This window comes from Tribolium madens, unplaced genomic scaffold (genome assembly GCF_015345945.1).
Source record: "Tribolium madens isolate multiple individuals breed KSU strain unplaced genomic scaffold, Tmad_KSU_1.1 Scaffold_7;HRSCAF=85;Tcas5.2_LG10, whole genome shotgun sequence".
Lineage (NCBI taxonomy): Eukaryota > Metazoa > Arthropoda > Insecta > Coleoptera > Tenebrionidae > Tribolium > Tribolium madens.
Window position 1 is genome coordinate 3,888,228 of NW_025401050.1, and position 22,791 is coordinate 3,911,018.

General features: G+C 30.2%; 1 protein-coding gene across 1 annotated transcript in view; it reads left to right on the forward strand.

The window, feature by feature from the left end:
* The window catches only part of LOC123010365 (voltage-dependent calcium channel type A subunit alpha-1-like), a 61,356-nt gene that overhangs the window by 14,383 nt on the left and 24,182 nt on the right, over positions 1-22,791 (forward strand). The window contains exons 2-20 of the mRNA XM_044407220.1: positions 756-929; positions 1,252-1,357; positions 1,412-1,551; positions 5,927-6,027; positions 8,921-9,076; positions 9,127-9,350; positions 9,398-9,501; positions 9,971-10,086; positions 10,149-10,310; positions 10,521-10,553; positions 12,942-13,154; positions 13,220-13,647; positions 13,701-13,971; positions 16,315-16,468; positions 16,525-16,827; positions 16,876-17,136; positions 17,215-17,358; positions 19,850-20,051; positions 20,098-20,262. Of these exons, the coding sequence (XP_044263155.1) occupies positions 826-929; positions 1,252-1,357; positions 1,412-1,551; positions 5,927-6,027; positions 8,921-9,076; positions 9,127-9,350; positions 9,398-9,501; positions 9,971-10,086; positions 10,149-10,310; positions 10,521-10,553; positions 12,942-13,154; positions 13,220-13,647; positions 13,701-13,971; positions 16,315-16,468; positions 16,525-16,827; positions 16,876-17,136; positions 17,215-17,358; positions 19,850-20,051; positions 20,098-20,262 (3,387 nt within the window). The 5' untranslated portion in view covers positions 756-825. The remainder of the gene's footprint in view (positions 1-755; positions 930-1,251; positions 1,358-1,411; positions 1,552-5,926; positions 6,028-8,920; positions 9,077-9,126; positions 9,351-9,397; positions 9,502-9,970; positions 10,087-10,148; positions 10,311-10,520; positions 10,554-12,941; positions 13,155-13,219; positions 13,648-13,700; positions 13,972-16,314; positions 16,469-16,524; positions 16,828-16,875; positions 17,137-17,214; positions 17,359-19,849; positions 20,052-20,097; positions 20,263-22,791) is intronic.

The following is a 22,791-nucleotide window of genomic DNA, read 5'->3' on the forward strand; positions in this document are numbered from 1 at the left end:
AATAAATAAATAAATAAATAAATAAATAAATAAATAAATAAATAAATAAATAAATAAATAAATAAATAAATAAATAAATAAATAAATAAATAAATTTGAATTGAATTGAAATTTGTTATTTGAAGAAAATTTGCACAATTATGCATTATTTCCTAAAATATGCACAAAGTTGCCAAAATATGCAAAATATGCATTTTTTTATTGGCTTATTTTAATCAAAAAACATTAGATGTGCATAGAAAACTTACAATTTTGTTGATAGGTATACCTCTTAATAACAAATATGCATTTTGCATATAATCCGAGCCTTACTGATAAAATAATGTCATTTTTTATAACTAGTGATAAAATTAAGTACATTTGACAAGTAAAATGACATACATATCACAATGGTAGTTTTTCACAACCAAACTGAAAAAATGTATTTATAGAAATATTTAATATTTTTAACTAAAACTCCTAAAATGCCGATGTTTGTTGAACTTCTTAAAACGTTTTTTGCAGGTGTAATGCATTTTTTTTTGTTAATCACATGTATAGGGTTTCTAACTACGTAACTGCCCTGCATGTTTTAGTTATTATATATATTTTTTTCTTAATTTTTCTGCAATTTGATTCAAAACAGTGTCTGCTTAATATGGAACACCCTATACTAAATTAAGAACAATGTATATTTTTTGCGGCATTTCTTTTCTGATATTTCTTAGTTAAAGGATGCTTTTATTATTTGTAGTAAAAATTTAATTTTGTTTTAGGTTGGCTGCAGCGCAGGAGGCGGCGGCACAGGAGGTGCAGCAGCAGACGGAGGCGGGCGCAGCTGATACAATGGGGGGCGCCAGCGCGGCAGGAGGGCAGGGGCCCAGCTCGTTGTTCCTGTTCTCCGAGGAGAATCCTATTCGCAGACATACGCGCTTCATCATCGAGTGGCCATATCCTTTCAAATATCACATTTTTTTTATTATACAGGATGTCTCATTGAAACTGATAATGATTATGGATTCTCAAATGTTTCAAAACAAATTTTAGAAAATTTGAAGTTAAAGTGTTTATTAAGTAAGTTTATTAAAAAAACGTTGATTGTTTTTTTTATTCAAATACTTAGATATAGATTAGAATTTGAAGTGGATGTAGAAATAATAATAGATGTGCTTCCTTATTTTTTATTCAAATTTAATATACGCTCAAATTCTTAATTATTTAGTCGAGATAATTTTTTTATTGGAGTTTGTTACTTTTCTTAACAAATATTACTCCGTTCGAGTATGCCGTGCTTTTGACAATCATAGCCAACTGTGTGGTGCTGGCACTGGAGGAACACCTGCCCAATCACGACAAGACTTTATTAGCACAAAAATTAGTAAGTCATCTTCAACTCTGAGGGTGTAAAAATATTTTTTCTTTGTATTTTTAGGAAGCAACCGAAGTTTACTTTCTAGGAATATTCTGTGTTGAAGCTTCATTAAAGATTTTAGCGTTAGGTTTTGTTCTTCATAGAGGATCGTATCTTAGAAACATTTGGAACATTATGGATTTTTTTGTGGTGCTTACGGGGTAAGTGACCCAAATTTTGCGTTTTTTTTTAATAGCGCTATTTGTGTGGAATGGCCGTCAAGAGAGCAGACGTTGTCATTCTGTACTCTTTTTTTTCATATCTAATAGTGAACGACGACTAAATTTGGATTTAGTATTGCAGTTTGTGACAAAATACCCAATTTTTTCTGTTGTCGACTTGTTTCCTTAATTGTGAGATAATTTTAATAAATTCAACCGACATGACTCTTGACTTAGAAGAGATAATTGAAATTCTACTATCTGTACAGGGTGCGCCAGAACTTGCGCCTCAGAGAAAAATGCCATGTAAGGTAAGAAAGATATCAGGAACATGGAAAAAATGTTAAAAAATCTTATCTATAAAAATTTTGAAGTTATGGTAGTAGAAAAATAACTTTCCAAGTTTTTTTGCTGAATGGTATAGAAAAGGAAACAAGGAAGTTGTATTCTAAATTGTGACTAACGTTATTTGTGACTTTCATTGCCAAAATTTTTGTACCTTTACTAAATACTTATAAAAAAAAAACATATACAAGATCATCAGTATCATTAAGTAGACATAAAAAAAATGTCAAAGGTCAAAAAATAAATGTCAAAATTTTTTGATAGATAGAATTAAAAATAAAAATTTTTTTTTTATGTTTTTGGTATCTTATCTTACTTGAAATTTTTCTCTGAGGCACGAGTTCTAACCCTGTATAATGTTACGCAATCACTGTAATTATATAATTCTTAACTTTTAGAGGTAGGAAAATACGTCATTTCATCCCTTAGTCGGGAAATAAAATATATAAGATTACCAAGGTTGCAAGCCCACCAAATGGTCCAACAAATATGCATTTTTTTATTTCTACGAACCAAGAGTAGAAATTTAGAACCTGTGTCCACGGAAGATAAAACGTCATAATGACAAATAAAAAGTGTCAAAATAATTTTTATGTAAATTATGATAGGAAAACGTGGTGAAAGATTTGTATAAATAAATATTAACAATATCTCATTTTAGGATGTTTTGAGACGTTTCATGGAATAATTTAATTTGCTTAGATCAATATTTTTACATTTATAAAATAATTTTTTGACATGTAACTAAGATACGAACTGTATGCGACACACGTCCTTAACTAGTACACCTACTTGATATTTTTTGATTCCACTGTATTAACAGCAAAACAAATATTTTATTATTTAAACCTTTCGGTTCTCTTGGTCATACATCTAAATTCTGGGAGAAATGACATATTTTCCAACTCGGTTATAATATACTATTACAGCTGGAGAGTTTATGGATCAGTTTGGTTCCAAAATTTTGTTTTTTGTGATTTTCGGTACTTTTCTTTCCTTGACTATTTTTTTTTTCAAAAGTGTAGTTGATATTTGTGGCAACTGCAATCTTGTTAAATGTGCAAGTTTAGTACGACTTCGCTATTATGTTTGTAAAAAAGCCTAGGTAGAGGATAATTTCAGGCAATTGATTGTTGTTAATGTGTTTTATGTACTGTATGTGTAATCTTGTCAGGTCTATGACAGTTTTTGCCGAAGCGAACGTTGACGTTGATCTGCGGATGTTGCGTTCTTTCCGCGTGTTGCGACCTCTCAAGTTGGTGTCCAGGATCCCAAGTAAGGGTCGAAACGTCATTAAACCACCACTCTAACTGTCTAGTTGGGGCCCGTTTTAGACCAGACTAGACTATTTAGACGGTTTTAGAACATATACCCTAGATATTATAGATTAGTTCACTAATACACTACTTTATACTACTGGAAACATGATTATTACGGTAGGATAGGAATTTTGGGTACTGTCGATGTCTTCGTCTTTCAGCCATTATTCTACTGATTGCGCCGCGGTGTGCATGTCTGTATAATGTAGGTAGACAGTGCTCGATGCATATACTTATTTCATTTTTATTTGTAGATACATACTTATAGTTAGTCGTACTATTGGATGCTTCATTTGGAAGAATATATTTTGTCTCTGTGTTTTAAAAGTAAAAATTACGTCTTTGATCAATAAGACGCTTCGCAATGTTTTTGCAATGTTTTTGAATCAGGCTTGGTTAGGAACGCCTAAATCGAATCTAAAACAGAATTAAAATTTTTTACCCAAACTAAAAAAGTTACAATTGTCGGTAACAGAGGTAAATCATACTGATTACGTTACAAATTCCATACAAAGATATGTAGACAGGAGATATATAAAAGAATAACATTGTGTCCTATAAACACTGATCTTTGTTTACTCCTGATAATCTGTAAAATAAAATTAAATGAAAATAATGCAGTTTACTTTGAAACTAGCAATTATGTCAACAAAAAGTATTTTTCAATTTATGAATAATGCAGGAAGGTGTTAATAGTCTTTGCCTTATTTTTTTTTCGGAATTTAATGCTCAAGTGATAGTAAATACTTTTCATTAACAGTTGCAACATTAACGAATGCCAAGTTTTTTCTTGAGAGTATTCTGCTTTTAAAATTTTTACATAATTTTTGTTTTTTTTTTCAGTGTGAGATAATTTTTTTTCTGAAGAATAATCCATTTTACTTTATTAATCAAAAGTTAACTCTTGCTGTAATAAAATGTCTGTTTTTATGAAGTTTTGCTTGTTGATTTGCACGAATTACTCTTTACAGCAATTTTTTTTTCAATATGACGTTTTTTTTACATTTTTTTAATGTCACGTTTATTATGAATTAGTTTTGCGTCTTGACTTTATGACACTCCAACTTGAAAAAAAACAGCTACTTTTGATGCAAAGACGTCAGGCATGGATTATGCCACATTTATTAATTGACTACTTGATTGGACATTGTTCAATGGTAGAAAAAATATGGTTTGAGTTCAAGGTACTTCTAAAAATGTGTTTAGATATCTATTGGGATTATGTTATATACAGGATGTTCCATAACTTGTCCTAAAGAAAAATGCTAAGTAAGATAAGACACCGAGAACATGGAAAAAATTAAAAAAAAAAATTTATAAAAATTTTGAAATTATGGGAGTTTAATTGCACTTTGACCGTATTTATTTTTGTTGGAAAAATAATTTTACATGTTTTTTGCTGCAGCCTATTAAAAAGAAAGAAATAAAAAATTGTATCTTGAATTGTCACTATGTTTAACGTGATTTTGTGGCTTTTATTGGCAAAGTTTTTGTACCTTTACTGAATAATTATGAGAAAACATTGAAAACAATAAACAGACATAAAAACTCTTGGCAGTTCGGACTTTTTGAACATTTTTTTCATGTCCTAGTATCTTATCGTACTTTGCCTTTTGCTCTAGGGCTCTAGTTTTGAAACAGCATGTATTTAGTTACAAATAATATATTATTAACTGATAAAGTGTTCACTAGCAGTTTCAAATAATGCTATAATTAAAAAAAGAATGTAGAAAGTCACAGATAGCATAGTCGAATCTTGTTCAGCAAACTGTTTTTTTTTATAAACAATGCAAGTACAATTGAGTGCAAAAAAAACGCAAATTGTCAAAAACAAAATTGTCTAATTTTTCAGAGATTTACATAGTGTGAAACAGGATGTTCCCAAGAAGGTTAGAAAACTATAAAAAGAAATGTCTTACTTAGTGGTGTCATAGTCAGGATTAAAAACAAAATGGAAAAACTTGATAGAAGTTTGGAAGATGCCTGACAAGTTTGAAATTTTGAATTGTAACAAAGACAACGTCATTTTATAACAGGCCAAATTACATTATATAAAAATAAATGTATAGACAACGTTTTTTGGTTTGCATTTAAATTATTTTACATTACTTGACAACTGATTGAAGAAATCAGGAAACGAAAATGATTAAATGCAATTTCAGCTTTTATAATAAAGTGACGGACATGTGTGTTGAAAGGGATTTATATTTTGGTCAGTGAGAATAATCAATATGATTCTATTAGTTTGGTTTGTTGATATAGACAATGTTGTTTCAGACTTGATAACTCATTATTGTCTCTTCATACTCTGTGTGCATTGGTATTGATTGAAGCAATCAGGAAAGTGAAATGTTTGTATATTCTTGCAGATGAAATCCAATATCGAAATTTCTACTATGAATGTACTAAATGTGTGTATATATCACGTTCCTATTTTTGTGTTAGTTTCGAGCATTGTTTATCGTGTTTGTAGCCGGACTGGATTTTGATTACACAGATCAGTACATTTTGACAAAACATCCATCAACAAAATACCGACGAAAAAGTCGGGCTGGTCAATTTTTTCTTGATTTTGCTGTGTGGTGTTACTTTTATTTTCAGGTCGCATCAATTAGTACGTTTACATTTAGTGTATTCGTATTTAAACACATAGTATCATAGCATAGTTGTATTTTGAAGTAGATGAATGGCTAGAGGCTAGTGTTTTGCAGGTGTCTGACGTTGTTTCTTCAGGATTTCGTAGCAGTGGATCTGCGCACGTTGCGGGCTATTCGAGTGCTAAGACCTCTCAAGCTAGTCTCTGGCATCCCTAGTAAGTAGATGAAACGTAGATGTCTTCCAGCAGACTCTTCTCGTCCCGGCCGTTATACAAGAGCGGTCCGAAAACTGAACCCTGCGGGGACCGTTTCGCGACCTATTATCCACTTTTTTCCAATATAAGCAACAACTTACTCGGTCACAAAATAAACAAACACAAACAAGAAAAAATTAAATTCTATTCAAGAAAGAAGCAGTTTTTAAAAATTTATTTTTTTGATTTACTTGTGTTTTTTTCTAATAGGTCTAAAGAAATGCAGGGTGATTTTTGTAGGGCTAATTAGAATAAAAATAAACATTAGAAACTTTTTAACTTTCAATATAGCTGCGGCTTTGAAATTTTGTTTAATTTTTTAATTTAACTAAATTATTTATAAATTGGTTGGATTTTCGGAACTACGAAAAGTTGGCGCCAACTTTGAAATTTTAAAAGGAAAGTACTCATTTTTATTGCAGACTTAATTTGCCTTCTTAGACTGAGTAAAACGCACCTAAGTTGTTGGTACTTATCTAGTTTTTGACAAATGTTAATTTTTTTGTCAAAAGTTTTATTTTCAGGGGTTTATTCAAAAAAACACAGCTATTGAACTCTCTGCTTAAGTAATTTTTTTTTTTTGCTTTTAAAGCAGCTCAACTGATGTCAACTCTTAAATTTCAAGGCATAGTTTCTTTAAACATCATAACATTATTTTCTTAACGGCAATCGAAAAAACATCAATTTTTATGAAGACTTTTATGAACATGTTCCCTATCTATCGCTTGCAATTTTTAAAATAATCTCGAAAAACGGATTTTATCGCTTTATTTTTATCGTTAATCCACAAGAGTTTGGAAAAATGATAGTCAAAAATTTATCCATCGGTATTCGTGAATATTTCATATTGAAGGCAAGACTGGTTCTTTGAATCATTATGTCTTTTTTGTTGTAAGTTACAAACAGGTCTTATACAACTTGGTTGGTAATAAGCCATAATTATTATTATTTTACTGTTTATTGATAATAAATGAGTTAAAAACTAATTAAAAAGTCAAAATGTGACAATTATTGACCATTTTCCAAAGTCTACTCAATTAACTATGAAAATAAAAAGTTAAAATCCGTTTTTCGTGATTATTTCAAAAACTAAAGAGGGTATAAGCCATGTTCAAAAAGTTTACATAAAAATTGATGTTCTTTCAACTCTCAACTGCCGTTGGGAAAATAGGGTCATGCTATTTGAAAAAACTGAGTTATAACTGCTTTTTGATAACCATTTTCAAAAAATTTTATTAGCCTTGAAATTTGAGAGTTGACAATTTTGAGCAATTTTTTAAGAATTATAAGGTTTTTCAAACCTTCGATTGTCAAATGTAAGGAAAAATGCATTTATTGTAAAAGATTCATGAGCTGTGATTTTTTGAATGGACCCCTGCAAATAAAAATTTCGACAAAAAAATTGACATATTATGTCAAAAACTACAGGCTGCGCCAGAACTCGCGCCTCAGAGAAAAATGCCATGTAAGGTAAGATATCAGCTGGAACATGGAAAAAATATAAAAAATTCTATGTATAAAAATTTCGAAATTAAGAGGGTTTAAATTTTGCACTTTAACTCTAACTATATCTGTTGCAAAATTATTTTCTAACTTTTTTTACTACAGGCTATTAGAAGAGGACACAAGGAAGCTGTAACCTAACTTGTATAACTTTGTTTAATGTTATTTGTGGCTTTTATGGGCAAAATGTTTGTACCTTTACTAAATAATTATAAAAAGAACATATACTACAAGATCATCAGTATCATTAAATAGGTATAAAAAAATGTCAAATGTAAAATATAATTGTCAAAATTTTTTAAACATTTTTTCCATGTTTCTGGAATCTTATCTTACTTGAAATTTTTCTCTGGAGCGCGAGTTCTAACACACCCTGTATGGCATAGAAGTACCAACTTGGGAATGTTTTATTCAGTTTGAAAAAGCAAATTCAAAAATGCAATAAAAATAGAGGGTTTTTATTTAAAATTCTAAAGTTGGCGCCAATTTCTCATAGTTTCGAAAGTTCAGAATCTATATTTAGTGATGGGTTGTTATAAATTTAACTACCGAAACATCGATATTTTATTTAGTAAGCTTATTTTCTAACAGTATATCAGTATAAATACATTATGATTTTAGAAAAAAAGGGATTTAATAATTGGTAAAAGTTAAAATGATGGTCGATTACAGAAAATTTGAAACCACGGAATTATTTTCAGAATTTAAAAATGTTTAGCTGGAGTTAATTTTTTTAACTATTAATTTTGTTTGTTTGTTTGTACAACTATTAAAACTAACCCCTATACAGGGTGTTCCAGCAATAATTGAAAGAGTTAATAAATCTACTTTCGGTGTTGAAAATGTGTGTTTTTTTTAATAGTTTTTTGAATTCTATATTGATGTTTCGTTTTTATTATCCAAATAGTTTGAAAACCAGGTATGAGTATGTTGTAGCAACAATAGAAAAATCAGTGATATGGTTAATAAATTTAAATTAGCTGAAAGCCACTATGGTGGATATTCATCAAAACTAAGTTTCATAAAGAGAAAAACAAAGACTTAGTTTGACTAAATATCTACTAAAAAAAGTTACTTATTAAATGTTTGCAATATATTTTCTTCAACGTTGCTTATATTAAACAAAAGTAGATAATGTCTTGTGTGGCGTCCAGTAAACTGTCGCATTTAGGTGATGCAACGTAGCTCTAAATTTAGTTTAGAAGCTTCTCAATCTGGTGCTTTTTCTCTATTTCACTTCCTCTTTTGTATCGTTTGTTTTGACACGACGTCCAGATATCTACAGCAAACACTTTCAACACAATCAACTTTTTTCCAAAAAGAGTTGATTTTTAACTGTGCTTGTATATAGGTCTGCAGGTGGTGTTGAAGTCCATCATCAAAGCTATGGCACCATTGCTGCAAATTGGTTTATTGGTGTTGTTTGCAATTGTCATCTTTGCCATCATCGGACTGGAGTTTTATTCGGGTGCTCTTCACAGAACCTGCTATAGTCTTTACGACATAGGTTTGTAGTCAGTTTTTCTCGTTGTTCGATTGTTCATTGCTTGTTTGTAGATGAAATAGCGAAAGAAGGTGATGCTGAAGTGCCATGTAACACTGATAACGAAACTCAAGCCAGAGCTCAGGGTAGCAATTGGTGTCGGGATGGAAATTCAGTTTGTTTGGAACGGTGGCAAGGCCCTAATAATGGTATTACGTCTTTCGACAATATCGGGTTTGCTATGCTTACGGTTTTTCAATGCATTACCATGGAGGGATGGACAGCGATTCTTTACTGGGTATTCAAAAAATTAACTTTTTTTCCAAATTAATGATTTTTTTCAAGATGAACGATGCAGTTGGAAGTACATTTAATTGGATGTATTTTGTTCCACTTATAGTATTGGGTTCGTTTTTCATGTTAAATCTGGTTCTTGGTGTCCTTAGCGGGTGAGTACCATCAATTTTTTGTTAACTTTTTTGTTAATTTTTGTTTTGTCAGAGAATTTTCTAATGAAAGATTGCGAGTTGAACGCAGAGCTAAATTTTATAGAATGAGGTCTAAAAACATGTTTATTGAAAGTTTCGGTCGGTATCTTGAATGGATTACTGAAGCAGGTGAAAATAGTATGAAAATCCCGTTTTGCTATATCATATTCCTAAAGGCTTGAAGCTGTTTAAGTTTTTTTTTTCTGTGTACTATTTTCTCGGAAATTTTATTAAGCACTAGAAAATCTAAACTGAGACTATAAAGAGAAAAAATTTTCAAAGAACCTATTCTATTTGTCAACATTATTTTTGATCTTTAGAAGAGTAGAAATATTTTTTGAGCCCCTTGTAAGAGTAAAGCTAGTTATGAGTAGCGTAATATAGGCTAATTAATTGTGATAATGATACCAATAATTGCTTTTTGGTGTAGTGAGTTTGCCAAAGAAAGAGAGAAAGTAGAAAATAGGCAAGAGTTTTTAAAACTGCGAAGACAGGCACAATTAGAAAGAGAACTCAACGGCTATGTGCAGTGGATTTGTAAAGCAGGTTTGTGCTTTTTGCTTAAATTTTAAAGCGACTGTGACTCACTTTCAAAAACTGCATTACAGAGGAAGTCATTTTGGCTGAAGAACGAACGACTGAAGAAGAAAAGTTGCATATCATGGAAGCACGACGGAGAGCAGCGAAAAAGAAGAAGTTGAAGAAAATGGGTAAAAGTAAAAGTACGGATACGGAAGAAGAGGAGCAGGAGGAGGAAGTTGCCGATGATGGTAAGAAATTTTCTTTTAGTTTAGTCACTTTTTAAAATTCTTCAAGTATAGAAAAATTTGACTCGATAGGAACACAGTGCGTTATAGTTTTTTTTTTTAAATAGGAATTTATCTGCATGGTAATAAGAATAAATTTGAGACTTCACTTGCATACTCATATTCATCAAAATTTTCAATTTACTTGTACTGACATTCTGTTTTAATCCACAGTATTTCTTACAGAGTCTAAGAAAACGTTAAAAGGTATGCGCAACTGATGGAAAATATTGTGTAAAAACAAGTTTTAGTATTAATTTTAGCTAAAATACTTAAAATCTCTGTAGTGCTTATACTGCGGGTTCTTTTTCTCATGATGGGTAAACGCCACATTTTGATTGCAATAAAATTTCATTCAGTCTCACAAATGTTTACCCTTCATTTAATACCTTCTAGACCTGTGTCGCTCTTTTTCCTTTTCTAATCATCTAAATCATTCCATTTCAAGTTATTATAAGGCTCACTATGAGATATTAATTGTTTTTTTACTTCTGATTCTAAGAATTGATTTAGAACGGTCTTTAAGCTGCTGTTAAACTTTTACTTTTCTAGAAAACGCTAATTCTTTGCATGGATGCACAACAAAATAAGTTTTAGTCATAGTTTTACAAGTTTAGGTGATAGAAATTTCCAATTTTCTTGTAGATTATTTAATATTTCTTGTATTTTGTGTACTTTAGAATCGGGTTTAAATTAATTACAATTACGGTTTAACAATAGGACAATAGTGTTGTATTAAACTAATTATTAGTTAAAGTGCAAAAAATTGTAGCAAGTTTTTTGAACAAATTTACAAAATTGTTTAAAAAAACACTTTTTTAAACTAAATTTACTAACAACATAATTACAAATGTTTGAGATTCATTTAGATGAAAATCAGAAAAGTTTGCATTACATGCTCGTGATTCCTTTCTGAAACTAGTGCTCGTGTTACTTGTATAGTAAACTACTATTTGCCCATAGTTGCAAATAAGCAAAAGACATTCTAATGTCATTTTGTGTCCTTTAATTTAAAAGTTACAAAAAATAGCAAAAGTTTTATTTATATTATTATAAATATATAGGGTCAGAACTTGCGCCCCAGAAAAAAGTTTCGATTTAGATAGATTTTCCATGTTCCTGGTATCTTATCTTATATGGCATTCTTCTCTGGGACGCGAGTTGTGGCGCACCCTGTATAATTAGTTATTAGGTTTTAACGTTTTGAATTATAAACAATTTGCAAAAATTCTCTATTATTATGAATTATTAAGCTTTTCTCCAACAAATAATATATTAAAGTACAAGTTGCAGAAGGTATCTATGCAAGCACAAATTTGAAATTCCGAAACGAGCCGCGAAGCGGCGAGTTGAGGAACAAATAAGTGCTTGAAGAACCTTCTGTAACAAGTGCTTTATACTATTTTTTCTATTTCGCCGCTTTATATCATTTAATAAATTAAAAAACGAAAATTAATTTTTTTTTCTACAGAATTTTGCGACGGTTGGCGACATTTATGTGTGGAATAATTTTAGGCGACTGCAAAAAATAAAAATTATTCTTATTTTCACATTTGAAAATAAATTGTGAAGAAAGTCCGTCACTAAAATTAAATTACCGCGAACGACTTATTCCAGAACGCAAATGACGTCATTTGGGTGCTGGAATAGACTTATTCTAACACCGAAATAGAAAAATATATTTTTTCTAACACAATAATAAAATAAAACACAAAAACAAAAAAGTTGCCTTCGGTTTTTCTAAATTTTGGCAAAGAAGTGGATTTGTAATTTATTTCCAAGAGAGTTCTTACAAAACTAACTTAGAAAATGACGGGAGACAATTTTCTCTTTCCAGAGATTATGTTTTTTTCTCAAGAAATTGTTTTTGATGTTACATTTTTTTAAATGCTTTATTTTTTAAACACAATAAAAGCACAAATAATTAAAAACAAAAAGATTACTTTTCATTAGCAGAATATTATTCTGAGAAATATAATTTTTGGTGAGCTCTGAGACATTTTGTACACATTTTTAAAAATTTGTTGATAAATAATTAAAAAGTAAACAATTATTTAATAACTGGCACTATTTTTACATTATTTTTGTTTTATAACTTTCAATATGAGTTCAATAAATGCACAAAAACATTGTAGCACAAACTAAATTAATTATTAATGGTAATTGTTTTTTTGACACTTTTCAAAAAAGACACGACTTTCAGGAAACAACATTTATATAAATTAAAGTTATTTTTTTAGTTTGCTGCTTTACGTGGATAATAATTTTTGTATAAAAAGTAAAAGTTTAACCGTTGAATAAAATATAATTGTTTAAAATTCAAGCAAAAGAAAGCTTCACAGGTCAGCTTTGGCTGAAACGCCCACCGCATTACCGTTTCGTAGATTGTAAAATATTTACCCAAACTAGAACATAGAGATTGTCTAGAGTTCTGAACAATTAGAATTAGAAAAACTAGTTTTGCAGTAGCTAGAACCAAATTTGGTATTTATTCAGTTTGTAAGTTTTAGCATTCCCTAATAATCCACACAAAAAAACAAACAACTCCTATCAAAATTTAACTTTGTCGCATGTTGAAGTTAGTATTGTTAACAGGATTTGGGCGAACATCGTATATGAAGTCGCGAGCGAAAGGACAAGGTGGTTGTGCTCGGTTTTGGCGAGCTGAAAAGCGATTTCGCTTTGCTATTCGCCATATGGTTAAGTCCCAGTGGTTCTATTGGTCCGTCATTGTGCTTGTTTTTTTTAATACGTTTTGTGTTGCCGTCGAATATCACGGACAACCAGATTGGTTAAGCAAATTTTTGTGTAAGTATCTACGAATTAAGAAAAACAGATTACAGGAGTTGATATTTTGGTTGTATGTTTTTCAGATTATGCCGAATATGTATTTTTGGGCCTTTTCATGTCCGAGATGTTCTTAAAGATGTACGCCTTGGGCCCCCGCATTTATTTCGAGTCAGCCTTCAACCGTTTTGACTGCGTTGTTATTACGGGTTCAATCTTCGAAGTAATTTGGTCTGAAGTCAAGGGGGGCTCTTTCGGTTTATCCGTTTTAAGAGCACTAAGACTCCTGCGTATATTTAAAGTGACGAAATATTGGTCCTCACTGAGAAACCTTGTAATATCGCTGCTCAATTCCATGAGATCTATCATTTCCTTATTGTTTCTTCTCTTCTTGTTCATCCTGATATTCGCGCTGCTCGGCATGCAGCTGTTCGGTGGACAGTTCAACTTCGAAAATGAGACGCCACCGACAAATTTTAACACGTTTCCGATAGCACTTTTAACAGTATTTCAAGTATGTTTTACACTATTTCAATTTTGTTTGATTTTATTGGAAACGATTTTTAGATCTTAACAGGTGAAGACTGGAATGAGGTGATGTATTATGGAATAGAAGCTCTGGGAGGTCACGACAACGGAGGGATGATCTATTCGTTATATTTCATTATACTCATGCTCTTTGGTAACTACACTTTGCTCAATGTGTTCTTGGCTATCGCCGTAGATAATTTAGCTAATGCCCAAGAACTGACAGCTGCTGAAGAAGAACAAGCGGAGGAAAATAAGGAAAAACAAGCCTTAGAGTTGGAAAAGGAAATGGAAGCTCTGCAAATGGAAGGTTAGTTTATATAACCCCGAAAATAGGGTTCGAAAAACAGTAGAAATCATTTTAAACACGCTACAAAATTTTCGGAAATTGTGATCTTGACCTCCAAAGTAAGATTTCTTCTAGAAACGTTTCTATAATTTTTGAAATTAATTAAAACGTTTATAATTTTTTCGCACGGCCGTATATGAAAGTAACTGTTTGCATACAGCGAATTACCTACAAAAGTTGACGATATCAAACGAATCGATTACTTTTTAACACACGTGTGTGTTAGGAAAATAACGTAACAGGTTGCACAGAAGTTGCGTGTGGTAAATAACCTTAATTAAGTAAGTACTTAATACTTATATACACCTAATTTATTTACTGGGGATGTTATATCTTTAACATAAACATTAAATCGTGTCATTGAAAATAAATTATTTTTTTTTGTCGTGGCATCGCGGGGGTCGTGGGAAAAATAGTGTACAAAACTCGCTGGAGTTGTGTGTCTAATTCACTCGTGATGCTTCTAACACTCCTTTCTTGTGCGTTATTTGACACTTTCCCTGCTCGTTATATAATATACTATTTCAAAAATTCTCTACGATTTGACTTTTTGAGGTTTTGGTCAAAACGTGGTTAGAAGAGCAAAAATCAAAGTAGCAAGCTATTTTTTTTTGTATTTTAAAACAAAGAGTAGTTTTAGCATCAACAGTGTGAAATTAATTAAAAAATTAATTGATTTCGGTTATATTTTACGAAGAATTTTTTAAATTGCGATTTTTACTTTCAGACGGGTTAAAGTTCTCCGAAAGTAGAAATAATGTCAATATGATTTTTGTAAATCAATTTAAATAAATTTACGATTTTTATGCTAAATAACTATTCAATTTTCTAAAACTTTTTTAAGTTATTTTAAATAAAGTGAAATATTGCTATTTTTTGCAAAACATGGGCGTGCAACTCAACAAACAAGTAAATAATTGTTCACTATTTTACATTATTAAATATGCATTTTCAGTTAAAAATATACATATTTATAAAACTATGTATCATACATAAAGGTAATGTAGAAAGTCAAAAAAATAATTTTCGCACAATTTATGTTAGACTACACAGGCTGGTTCAGAAGTCTGGAAACGATTTTATTCTGGCGAAACAATCATTTTTTGGCAAATAAATTTATGGGTGTGCAATGGCTATAAAAATGCTATTCAAAAAAAAATTGAATTTTAATTAATTGTTTATACTCACGAGATAAACATAGTAACAATTTTTAATGGAAACCTACTACATTTTTTTAGATAAGGAGCTTGTTACAAGAATTGTTGCTGTGCATTTTTTTTTTGTAAGCCTCACACTTTTTTGTTAAAAAAATGTTTGACACACAAGTATTAAGAATTTTAGTAAGCTACCAGTTTTTTTTGAAATAAATTAATTTAAAGGTTGTAAAGGAGCGGTGCCAAAATATTCTTTATTTTAATTAATTGTTTAAACTTTTGGGATTACCATAATAATATTTTTTTTAATAAAAATGGTTTTTTATTAATTGTTTTACAAAGATATGTTTATGCATTTTATAAATGTACAAAAATATTTTTTATTGAAAATGTTATAATTTATGTTAAAACTTTGATTTGAATTCCGGTCACGTTTTTGTAAATTTCTATTTAAAAAAAAAAAACATCTAGGAAACAAATAAGCAATGAAACAGAAGACAAGTAGGTAAACATAAAGACGTGCAAGACCACATTAACATATTTAAAAATTGTTGACTTATAAAAATGTAAAAATACAAGCTTATCTAATCGAATCCTAAAAAATAAGAAAGTCAAAAAAGACGTTAGAACAGTTTAAGAAAAACAACATAAAAATATTAATAAAATCAAAGAACTATAGAACATAAAAAGAATAGAGAAAAAGTAAAATTCAAACAAACATTAATCATTCTGTATGAAATTTTTGCCTAAAACGTTAAATATGTAAATGGTACTTTGCTACGAGATTGTCCGAATCAAAATTTTTGTGTTTTTTTTGTATATAATTAGCAAGTAAAGTTTTGCATTTTAAAACTAGACACAGTTTTAGGATCAACAGTGTAGAATAACCAAAAAAATAATTTTGTTTTAATTATTATAATTTTATTGGAAAGTTGCTATTTTGACCCACAAATGAAAAAAAATTCTTTCAACATGCAAATATTTGCATAATTTTTTAATTAAACAGTTTAAAATTGAATTTAGACGATTTTTATGTAAAAAAGTCTGAGTAGTTCAAAAATAGTCAGAAATGTGTAAATTTATTTTGCGATTGTTTCTATAACATTTCGATTAAATTGTCTTTGTTGTTTAATTTTGTTTCTAATTCTAGCAGGTTCAAATCCAAGAGTTGAGGTGTGTCCTCCCAGTCCGATCAAAAGCCGGAAAAAGAAAGAAGAGAAGCCTTCCGATGAAGAGGAAGAAATCGTCGGTCCCAAACCTATGCTGCCATATTCTAGCATGTTTGTATTATCCCCCACTAACCCGTACGTGATCTCCAGTCAACAAAAAACCACTAAATAATAAAAAAAAACTTTTTTAGCGTAAGAAGATTTGCACATGGAATCGTAAATTTGCGTTACTTTGATTTTTTTATAATGGTTGTAATTTGCTTGAGTTCAATGGCGTTGGCTGCTGAAGATCCCGTGAACGAAGATTCGAATTGGAACTTGATTTTGGATAGACTAGATTACGCCTTCACTGGAGTGTTTGCCGTGGAGATGCTTCTCAAAATCATTGATCTGGGGATTATTTTACACCCGGGTTCGTATTTGAGAGAATTCTGGAATATCATGGACGCTGCTGTTGTGATTTGCGCGTTAGTTTCAATGGGTTTCGACGTTGCGTAAGTTTTAAGCAAATTTGCGTTTGTAAGGTGAATTCTGGGTTTCAGGCAAAACAAAGCAGGAGCTAATTTGTCGACCATTAAGTCGTTGAGGGTGCTTCGAGTGCTAAGACCATTAAAAACAATTAAACGAGTGCCCAAATTAAAAGCAGTGTTCGACTGTCTAGTGAACTCATTAAAAAATGTGATAAACATTCTTATAGTGTACATATTATTCCAGTTTATATTTGCTGTGATCGCCGTTCAGTTGTTCAACGGAAAATTTCGACATTGTACTGATGCAAGTAAATTCACAGAAGCCACATGCCAGTAAGTAACAGTTTCATCCTTTATAGATCTCTTCAGATTTTAGCAAATTGAATTCAATTTTTTCTATTGTTTGTTTAGGGGTCAGTATTTTATTTTTGATGAAGATAATGATGTGCCTCGAGTAGAAAAACGCGAATGGAAGTTGCAAAGCTTTCACTATGATGATGTAGCTATGGCTATGTTGACTCTGTTTGCTGTTCAAACCGGGGAAGGTTGGCCGCAGTAAGTTACTCAAATGTGATTCTCTTCTCTTAAATTAAAACATAAATCCATTAATCGCACATTTTACCCACAAAAGTCATTTTAAAAAAAGACTCATATGATATACACAGTGTGTTCACGGATTACGAGCAAATAGAACTCGTCAAGAGAAACAACTTTTCTTTTTCCACTTATTCCGAAAACATGTCATTTCTGAGTTGAAATTATGTTAAGCCCCTGTGATCGTAAAAAGTTTGTAAATAAATTGTATTTTTCTTGAAATGTTCAAACATAAAACCAAATATTAAAAAAAAATTAAAATAAACACTCCTTTTAATAAAATGCTTAAATTAAGAAATGTTCATTAATAGTAGGCAAAACTAAATTTGAACAAAATTTTTCCAAACAAAATTTCTCTCCGGGAATATCGCAGTGTTCAAAAACAAAATCAAACTAAATTTGAACAAAATTTTTCCAAACAAAATTTCTCTCCGGGAATATCGCAGTGTTCAAAAACAAAATCGTGGTATCAGGAGCCCAGTAGTGCAAAGCTTTATCTTTCTGGTATAAGAAGAAAAAATTAAAAAAATGAAATCAAAACTTAAAAAAAAATAAAAAAAAATTGATAATTAAACAAAAAACAATCACCTCTTATAAAATAAAGCAAGAACAAGAAGATAAAGCTCTTTGTAGAAAACTTTCTATAATTTTTTTACTTTATTTTCTTAATTTTATTTTTTTTATATTTTTTGAGTTTTTTATGCTTACCAGAGAGATAACGATGTGTACCTACTATCTAAAACTGTAATAAAAAATGTCGGTTAACATGTCATTATAGTGTCAAAACGTAGCATTTAAAAAAATAAAATCAATTCAATTTTTTGGAAAAATGACTGATAAAGATATGAATATTGTGTGTTACTTTTGGTTCAGTTTGTATTATAATTTTATACGTTAAAACAAAATCGTTATATCAAGAGCGCAGTAGTGCAAAGCGAGGCCAAAGCGAGGCTAAAGCGTGAACGTCTGCGCATCATAATGACTGATCACCATCTGCGCATTGCTTTCAGCTTTTGAGCAGGGGCCCTTGCGAATACCTTAAAAACTGAGTCTGAAAATGTGACGTCCGAGATTGAGTGCCTTAAAAACCTCTTTTCACTTCTGCAAACCTGTTACTCACTTTTTGTTTTTGAACATTTTAATTTTTACAATAAATTTATTTTGCTTCTATTTTATTATGTTTTAAACATGTTTTAGCAATGAATATTTTATATATTTCTTTCTGATTTTGTATTTTTATACAGGATGTGTCAGAACTCGCGCCCCAGAGAAAAATTTCAATTAAGAGATAAGTTATTAGGAACATGTAAAAAATGTTTAAAAAATTATATCTGTCAAAAAGATTGACATTTGACATTTTTATGTCTATTTGATCATGCTGATGATCTTGTATATGTTTTTTTATAATTATTTAGTAAAGGTACAAAAATTTTATCAATAAAAGCGACAAATAACATTTAACAGAGTTACAATTTAGGATACAACTTCCTTATTGTTTCCTCTTCTAATAGCCTGTAGCAAAAAACTTGAAAAGTTATTTTTCCAACAGAAATAAATAGAGTTAAACTGCAAAATTTAAACCCTCACAACTTCGAATTCTTTAAACATTTTTTCCATGTTCCTGGTATCTTATCTTACTTGAAATTTTTCTCTGGGGCGCGAGTTCTGGCGCACTTTGTATTTACTGACTAAATATTTTGTTAATATGTATTTTAGACTTAAATACATATTATACGAATTTTGGTTTTTACTTTGAATTTTTTGACAGTAAACCATCCTTTAAAATTAAAAGTAAGTTGTAACTGAAAACCCGTCTTCACCTAATTCTTAATACGATGTTTACAGTCATTCATAAAAAAAACTATGGAACGTAAACAGCAAAAGACAAAAAAATTAATTAATGTCGTAGAGCTCCATTTTGTAAATATCACATGTCCCTCTGTGTTGCCAAGGGCAGGTCCTCCATCAGATATACCATGTTCCAAAAAATCTACCTAAGCGGTACTAATTAAACGTTGAAGTAATTGACGCTAAACAATTGTTATTTTTTGTGCACTAAGTTATCCCTTTTTGTGCATAAAAACTTTCACGGTCAACATTTAATGAAGGAAATTATTTTTACTAATAATTTTATTTTTACCTAACAAGGACAGACACAATGAACGACTCGTAAAAATTATGGAAGGGGAGAAATGAAAAAAAAATTGGATATGGAATTTGTTTGGTCTTTAAATTGCTTTCCCATAACGAAATATTTTCGTGGTTAGAATATTTGCTTGTAATCCTCAAACACCATGTGTAGTGAGTGTCAAAACATCAATTTATGATAATTCATGATATAGCTGAATTGGTACTACAGTTTGTAGTTTGAAACAGTTTGACTAATTTGCAAAAAAAATCCGAATTCATGTTTTGACTGGGCTGAAAACCTAATTTGTGCAATTAATTCAAGGGTTCTTCAACATTCGATGTCTGCCACATATGAGGATCAAGGCCCTATTCAAAATTTTCGAATAGAGATGTCCATTTTCTACATTGTATATTTTGTAGTATTTCCGTTCTTCTTTGTAAATATATTCGTCGCCTTGATCATTATAACATTTCAAGAACAGGGTGAAGCAGAATTACAAAGTGGTGAAATCGACAAAAATCAAGTAAGTGAAAAATCAATTTTATATCCACTCCATTATTTTTTTTCAGAAATCTTGTATTGATTTTACGATACAAGCGCGACCTTTGGAGAGGTATATGCCTAACAAGCGAAACAGCTTTAAATACAAGATCTGGAGGATTGTGGTATCCACACCTTTTGAATATTTTATTATGATGCTGATTGTATTTAACACGTTGTTGCTGATGATGAAGGTATGTATTTTGTTATTTGACACGATACGCAAACTACACCAACAAGTTAAAAACAGATTCAAGATGAAACTTATGAATTTTGTGTCATAAGTTTCATTTTACGTGCTTTTGAAACAAAAACGTGACAAAAGTCGGCAGTGTAGGTTCAGAAAAAGAAACCAACAACACACAAAAATTTCATGCAATTTGCACACATTCAAATGCATCATATTCAATGGGCAAAGGCATTGTGTTTTATGAGAACTTCATTTTCGGCTTGAGAACAAGAGACACGCTACTAAGTACATAGATACCCAAAAATCAAAATTAGAATCGAACTACTGTCTAGTATATAGATCGATGTTTTCCTGACCAATTGGCTATTCTAGTTTGAAAAGTATCCTTAGTGTCGTGCTAAGTACATTCTGGCATGTTCTGTGACTGCTATTTTGCTTCGGAACAACATCAAATCGATCAAAAGTCAAGTTAGGTTTGCGCTTAAATTTAGTAAAATATCAAGTGCAAGTTGTGTTGATCATGTCCAGAATTTCTCATACACCTAAGCATGATTTGTGTATAAATGTTGAAATCTCAGTGATAACGATTCGGATTTGGCACTATTGTGAATGTATTTGGGGTCTCGGCTGTATTTATCCTAGAATATGACAAATTCAAGGATTGTCTTGCATTGCTCTGGCTGCAGTGCACTTGTACAACACAAATCCTTGTAGTTTATTCTCATAGAGTGTAATCCACTTTTATACCTTTTTCCCGTCACATAGTTGTTTCGATGTGTTGTTTAGAGTGCGCAAAATAACACTTCCTACAATGTTTAGTGTTATTTCAAACACTTGGTGTATTCCCGAACCACTTTAATGTTCAATTCTGTAAATATTTGACGTGGTGTTTAATGTCCGACTTTTCACATATACAGAAGTTTTCATCTCAGTTTTTCTGTATATGAGAACTGTACATTTTATTGTCATAAATGTTAAGACTAAATGTGCTAGTATAACTCATTGGTAATAAAATAAAATAACCAACAACGCCATTTTACACATAATTGTATTTGTGTAATCGTTATCAAATCTGAGTGGAAATATTTTGATTTTTCACAGTGATTACTTTTGCTGTTTTTACAAGGTGTTTAAGAAAAATTATGCATTTTTGTGTACTCTTTTGTCTTGAAAAGTATTCAAATTTATTAAAAGAAATACATTATTACAAATGCGTAAAAATCGCAGTTTTTTAAAATTTGCTTTACTTTTCAAACTCATTTTTGTAATTAATGCGTTTTTGATTTTTTTTAACAGGATGGCAAATTTATAGCAAGTACTTTTAGTTTTTGCAACATTTTAAATAAATTTCGGTTTTACTATTTTTTAAATAGGAAATGTTCCTAAAATAAAGCATTATACAGTGAGCGGCAAAATTATAGAATAATATCATTTTTAGAAAATACAAAATTCTTATATTCTCAACTTGATTTGAAATTGTATGTTTGTTTTTATTGATATTATCTCACTTTTTTTATGATTTTTTATTTGAAAACTATGTAATATTTAATATTTTGGTGCTATCATTTCGGCGATTAAAAAATCTATCGAATTGGCTAAAAAAATAGGGGTTTTTCCAAGTAGTTTTTTCAAAAAAATCCTTGGTCAGGTATATTTAATTTTTGTAAATGCTATATTTTGACATTATAGTGGTATTTATTACATCATTCGTTTTTGAGTTGACGTCATTTTTAATTTTTTAATGACAACTGGCATTCACTCTTTTAAATTAAATTAAAAAAAATTGATAATTAAAGAAAAATCACCCCTTATAAAATTAAGCAAGAACAAGAAGATAAAGCTGTTTGCATAAAACTTTCTATAACTTTTTAAAGTTTTTTTATTTTATTTTTTTCATTTTTTATTTTTTTGTTTATTTTTTTGAGTTTTTTATGCTTACCAGAAATATAACGATGTATACTTATTATCTAAAACAGTAATACAAAATGTCGGTTGACATTAAAAAAAATAACGTCATTACTCGAAAACGAATGACGTCATAATTGTCATTATAGTGTCAAAATGTAGCATTAAAAAAAATCAAACTATTTGAGAATTTTTTTTTAAAATGACTGATAACAAAGATATGAATATTGTGCGTTACTTTTGGTTTAGTTTGTATTATAATTTTATGCGTTATCATTTCTAAAGAAAGTTGTTAAAAAAGACAAAGTTTGAAAGTAGAGCTCAGAATATTCAAAGCAGGGCTTAACTCTGTTTGGCCCCCCTCTAGCTACGGGTCTGAGTTAAAAAAAAAACGTCAATGACGTCATAACTCAAAAACCAAAAAGTGTAAAATTTAAATTAAGTTGAAAATTGTATATTTTTTAAAAACAAAATTGAGCTATTCGAGCATTTTTGACAAAACAAAATATCAGTTTTAATAAGATTATCATTATTATAATTGTGCGGCTCACTGTATTTGTTGGTGAAAAGAGCAAATCATAAACAAAAAACATTTTATGTTAATTACTTCTAACACATGTCAAATTTA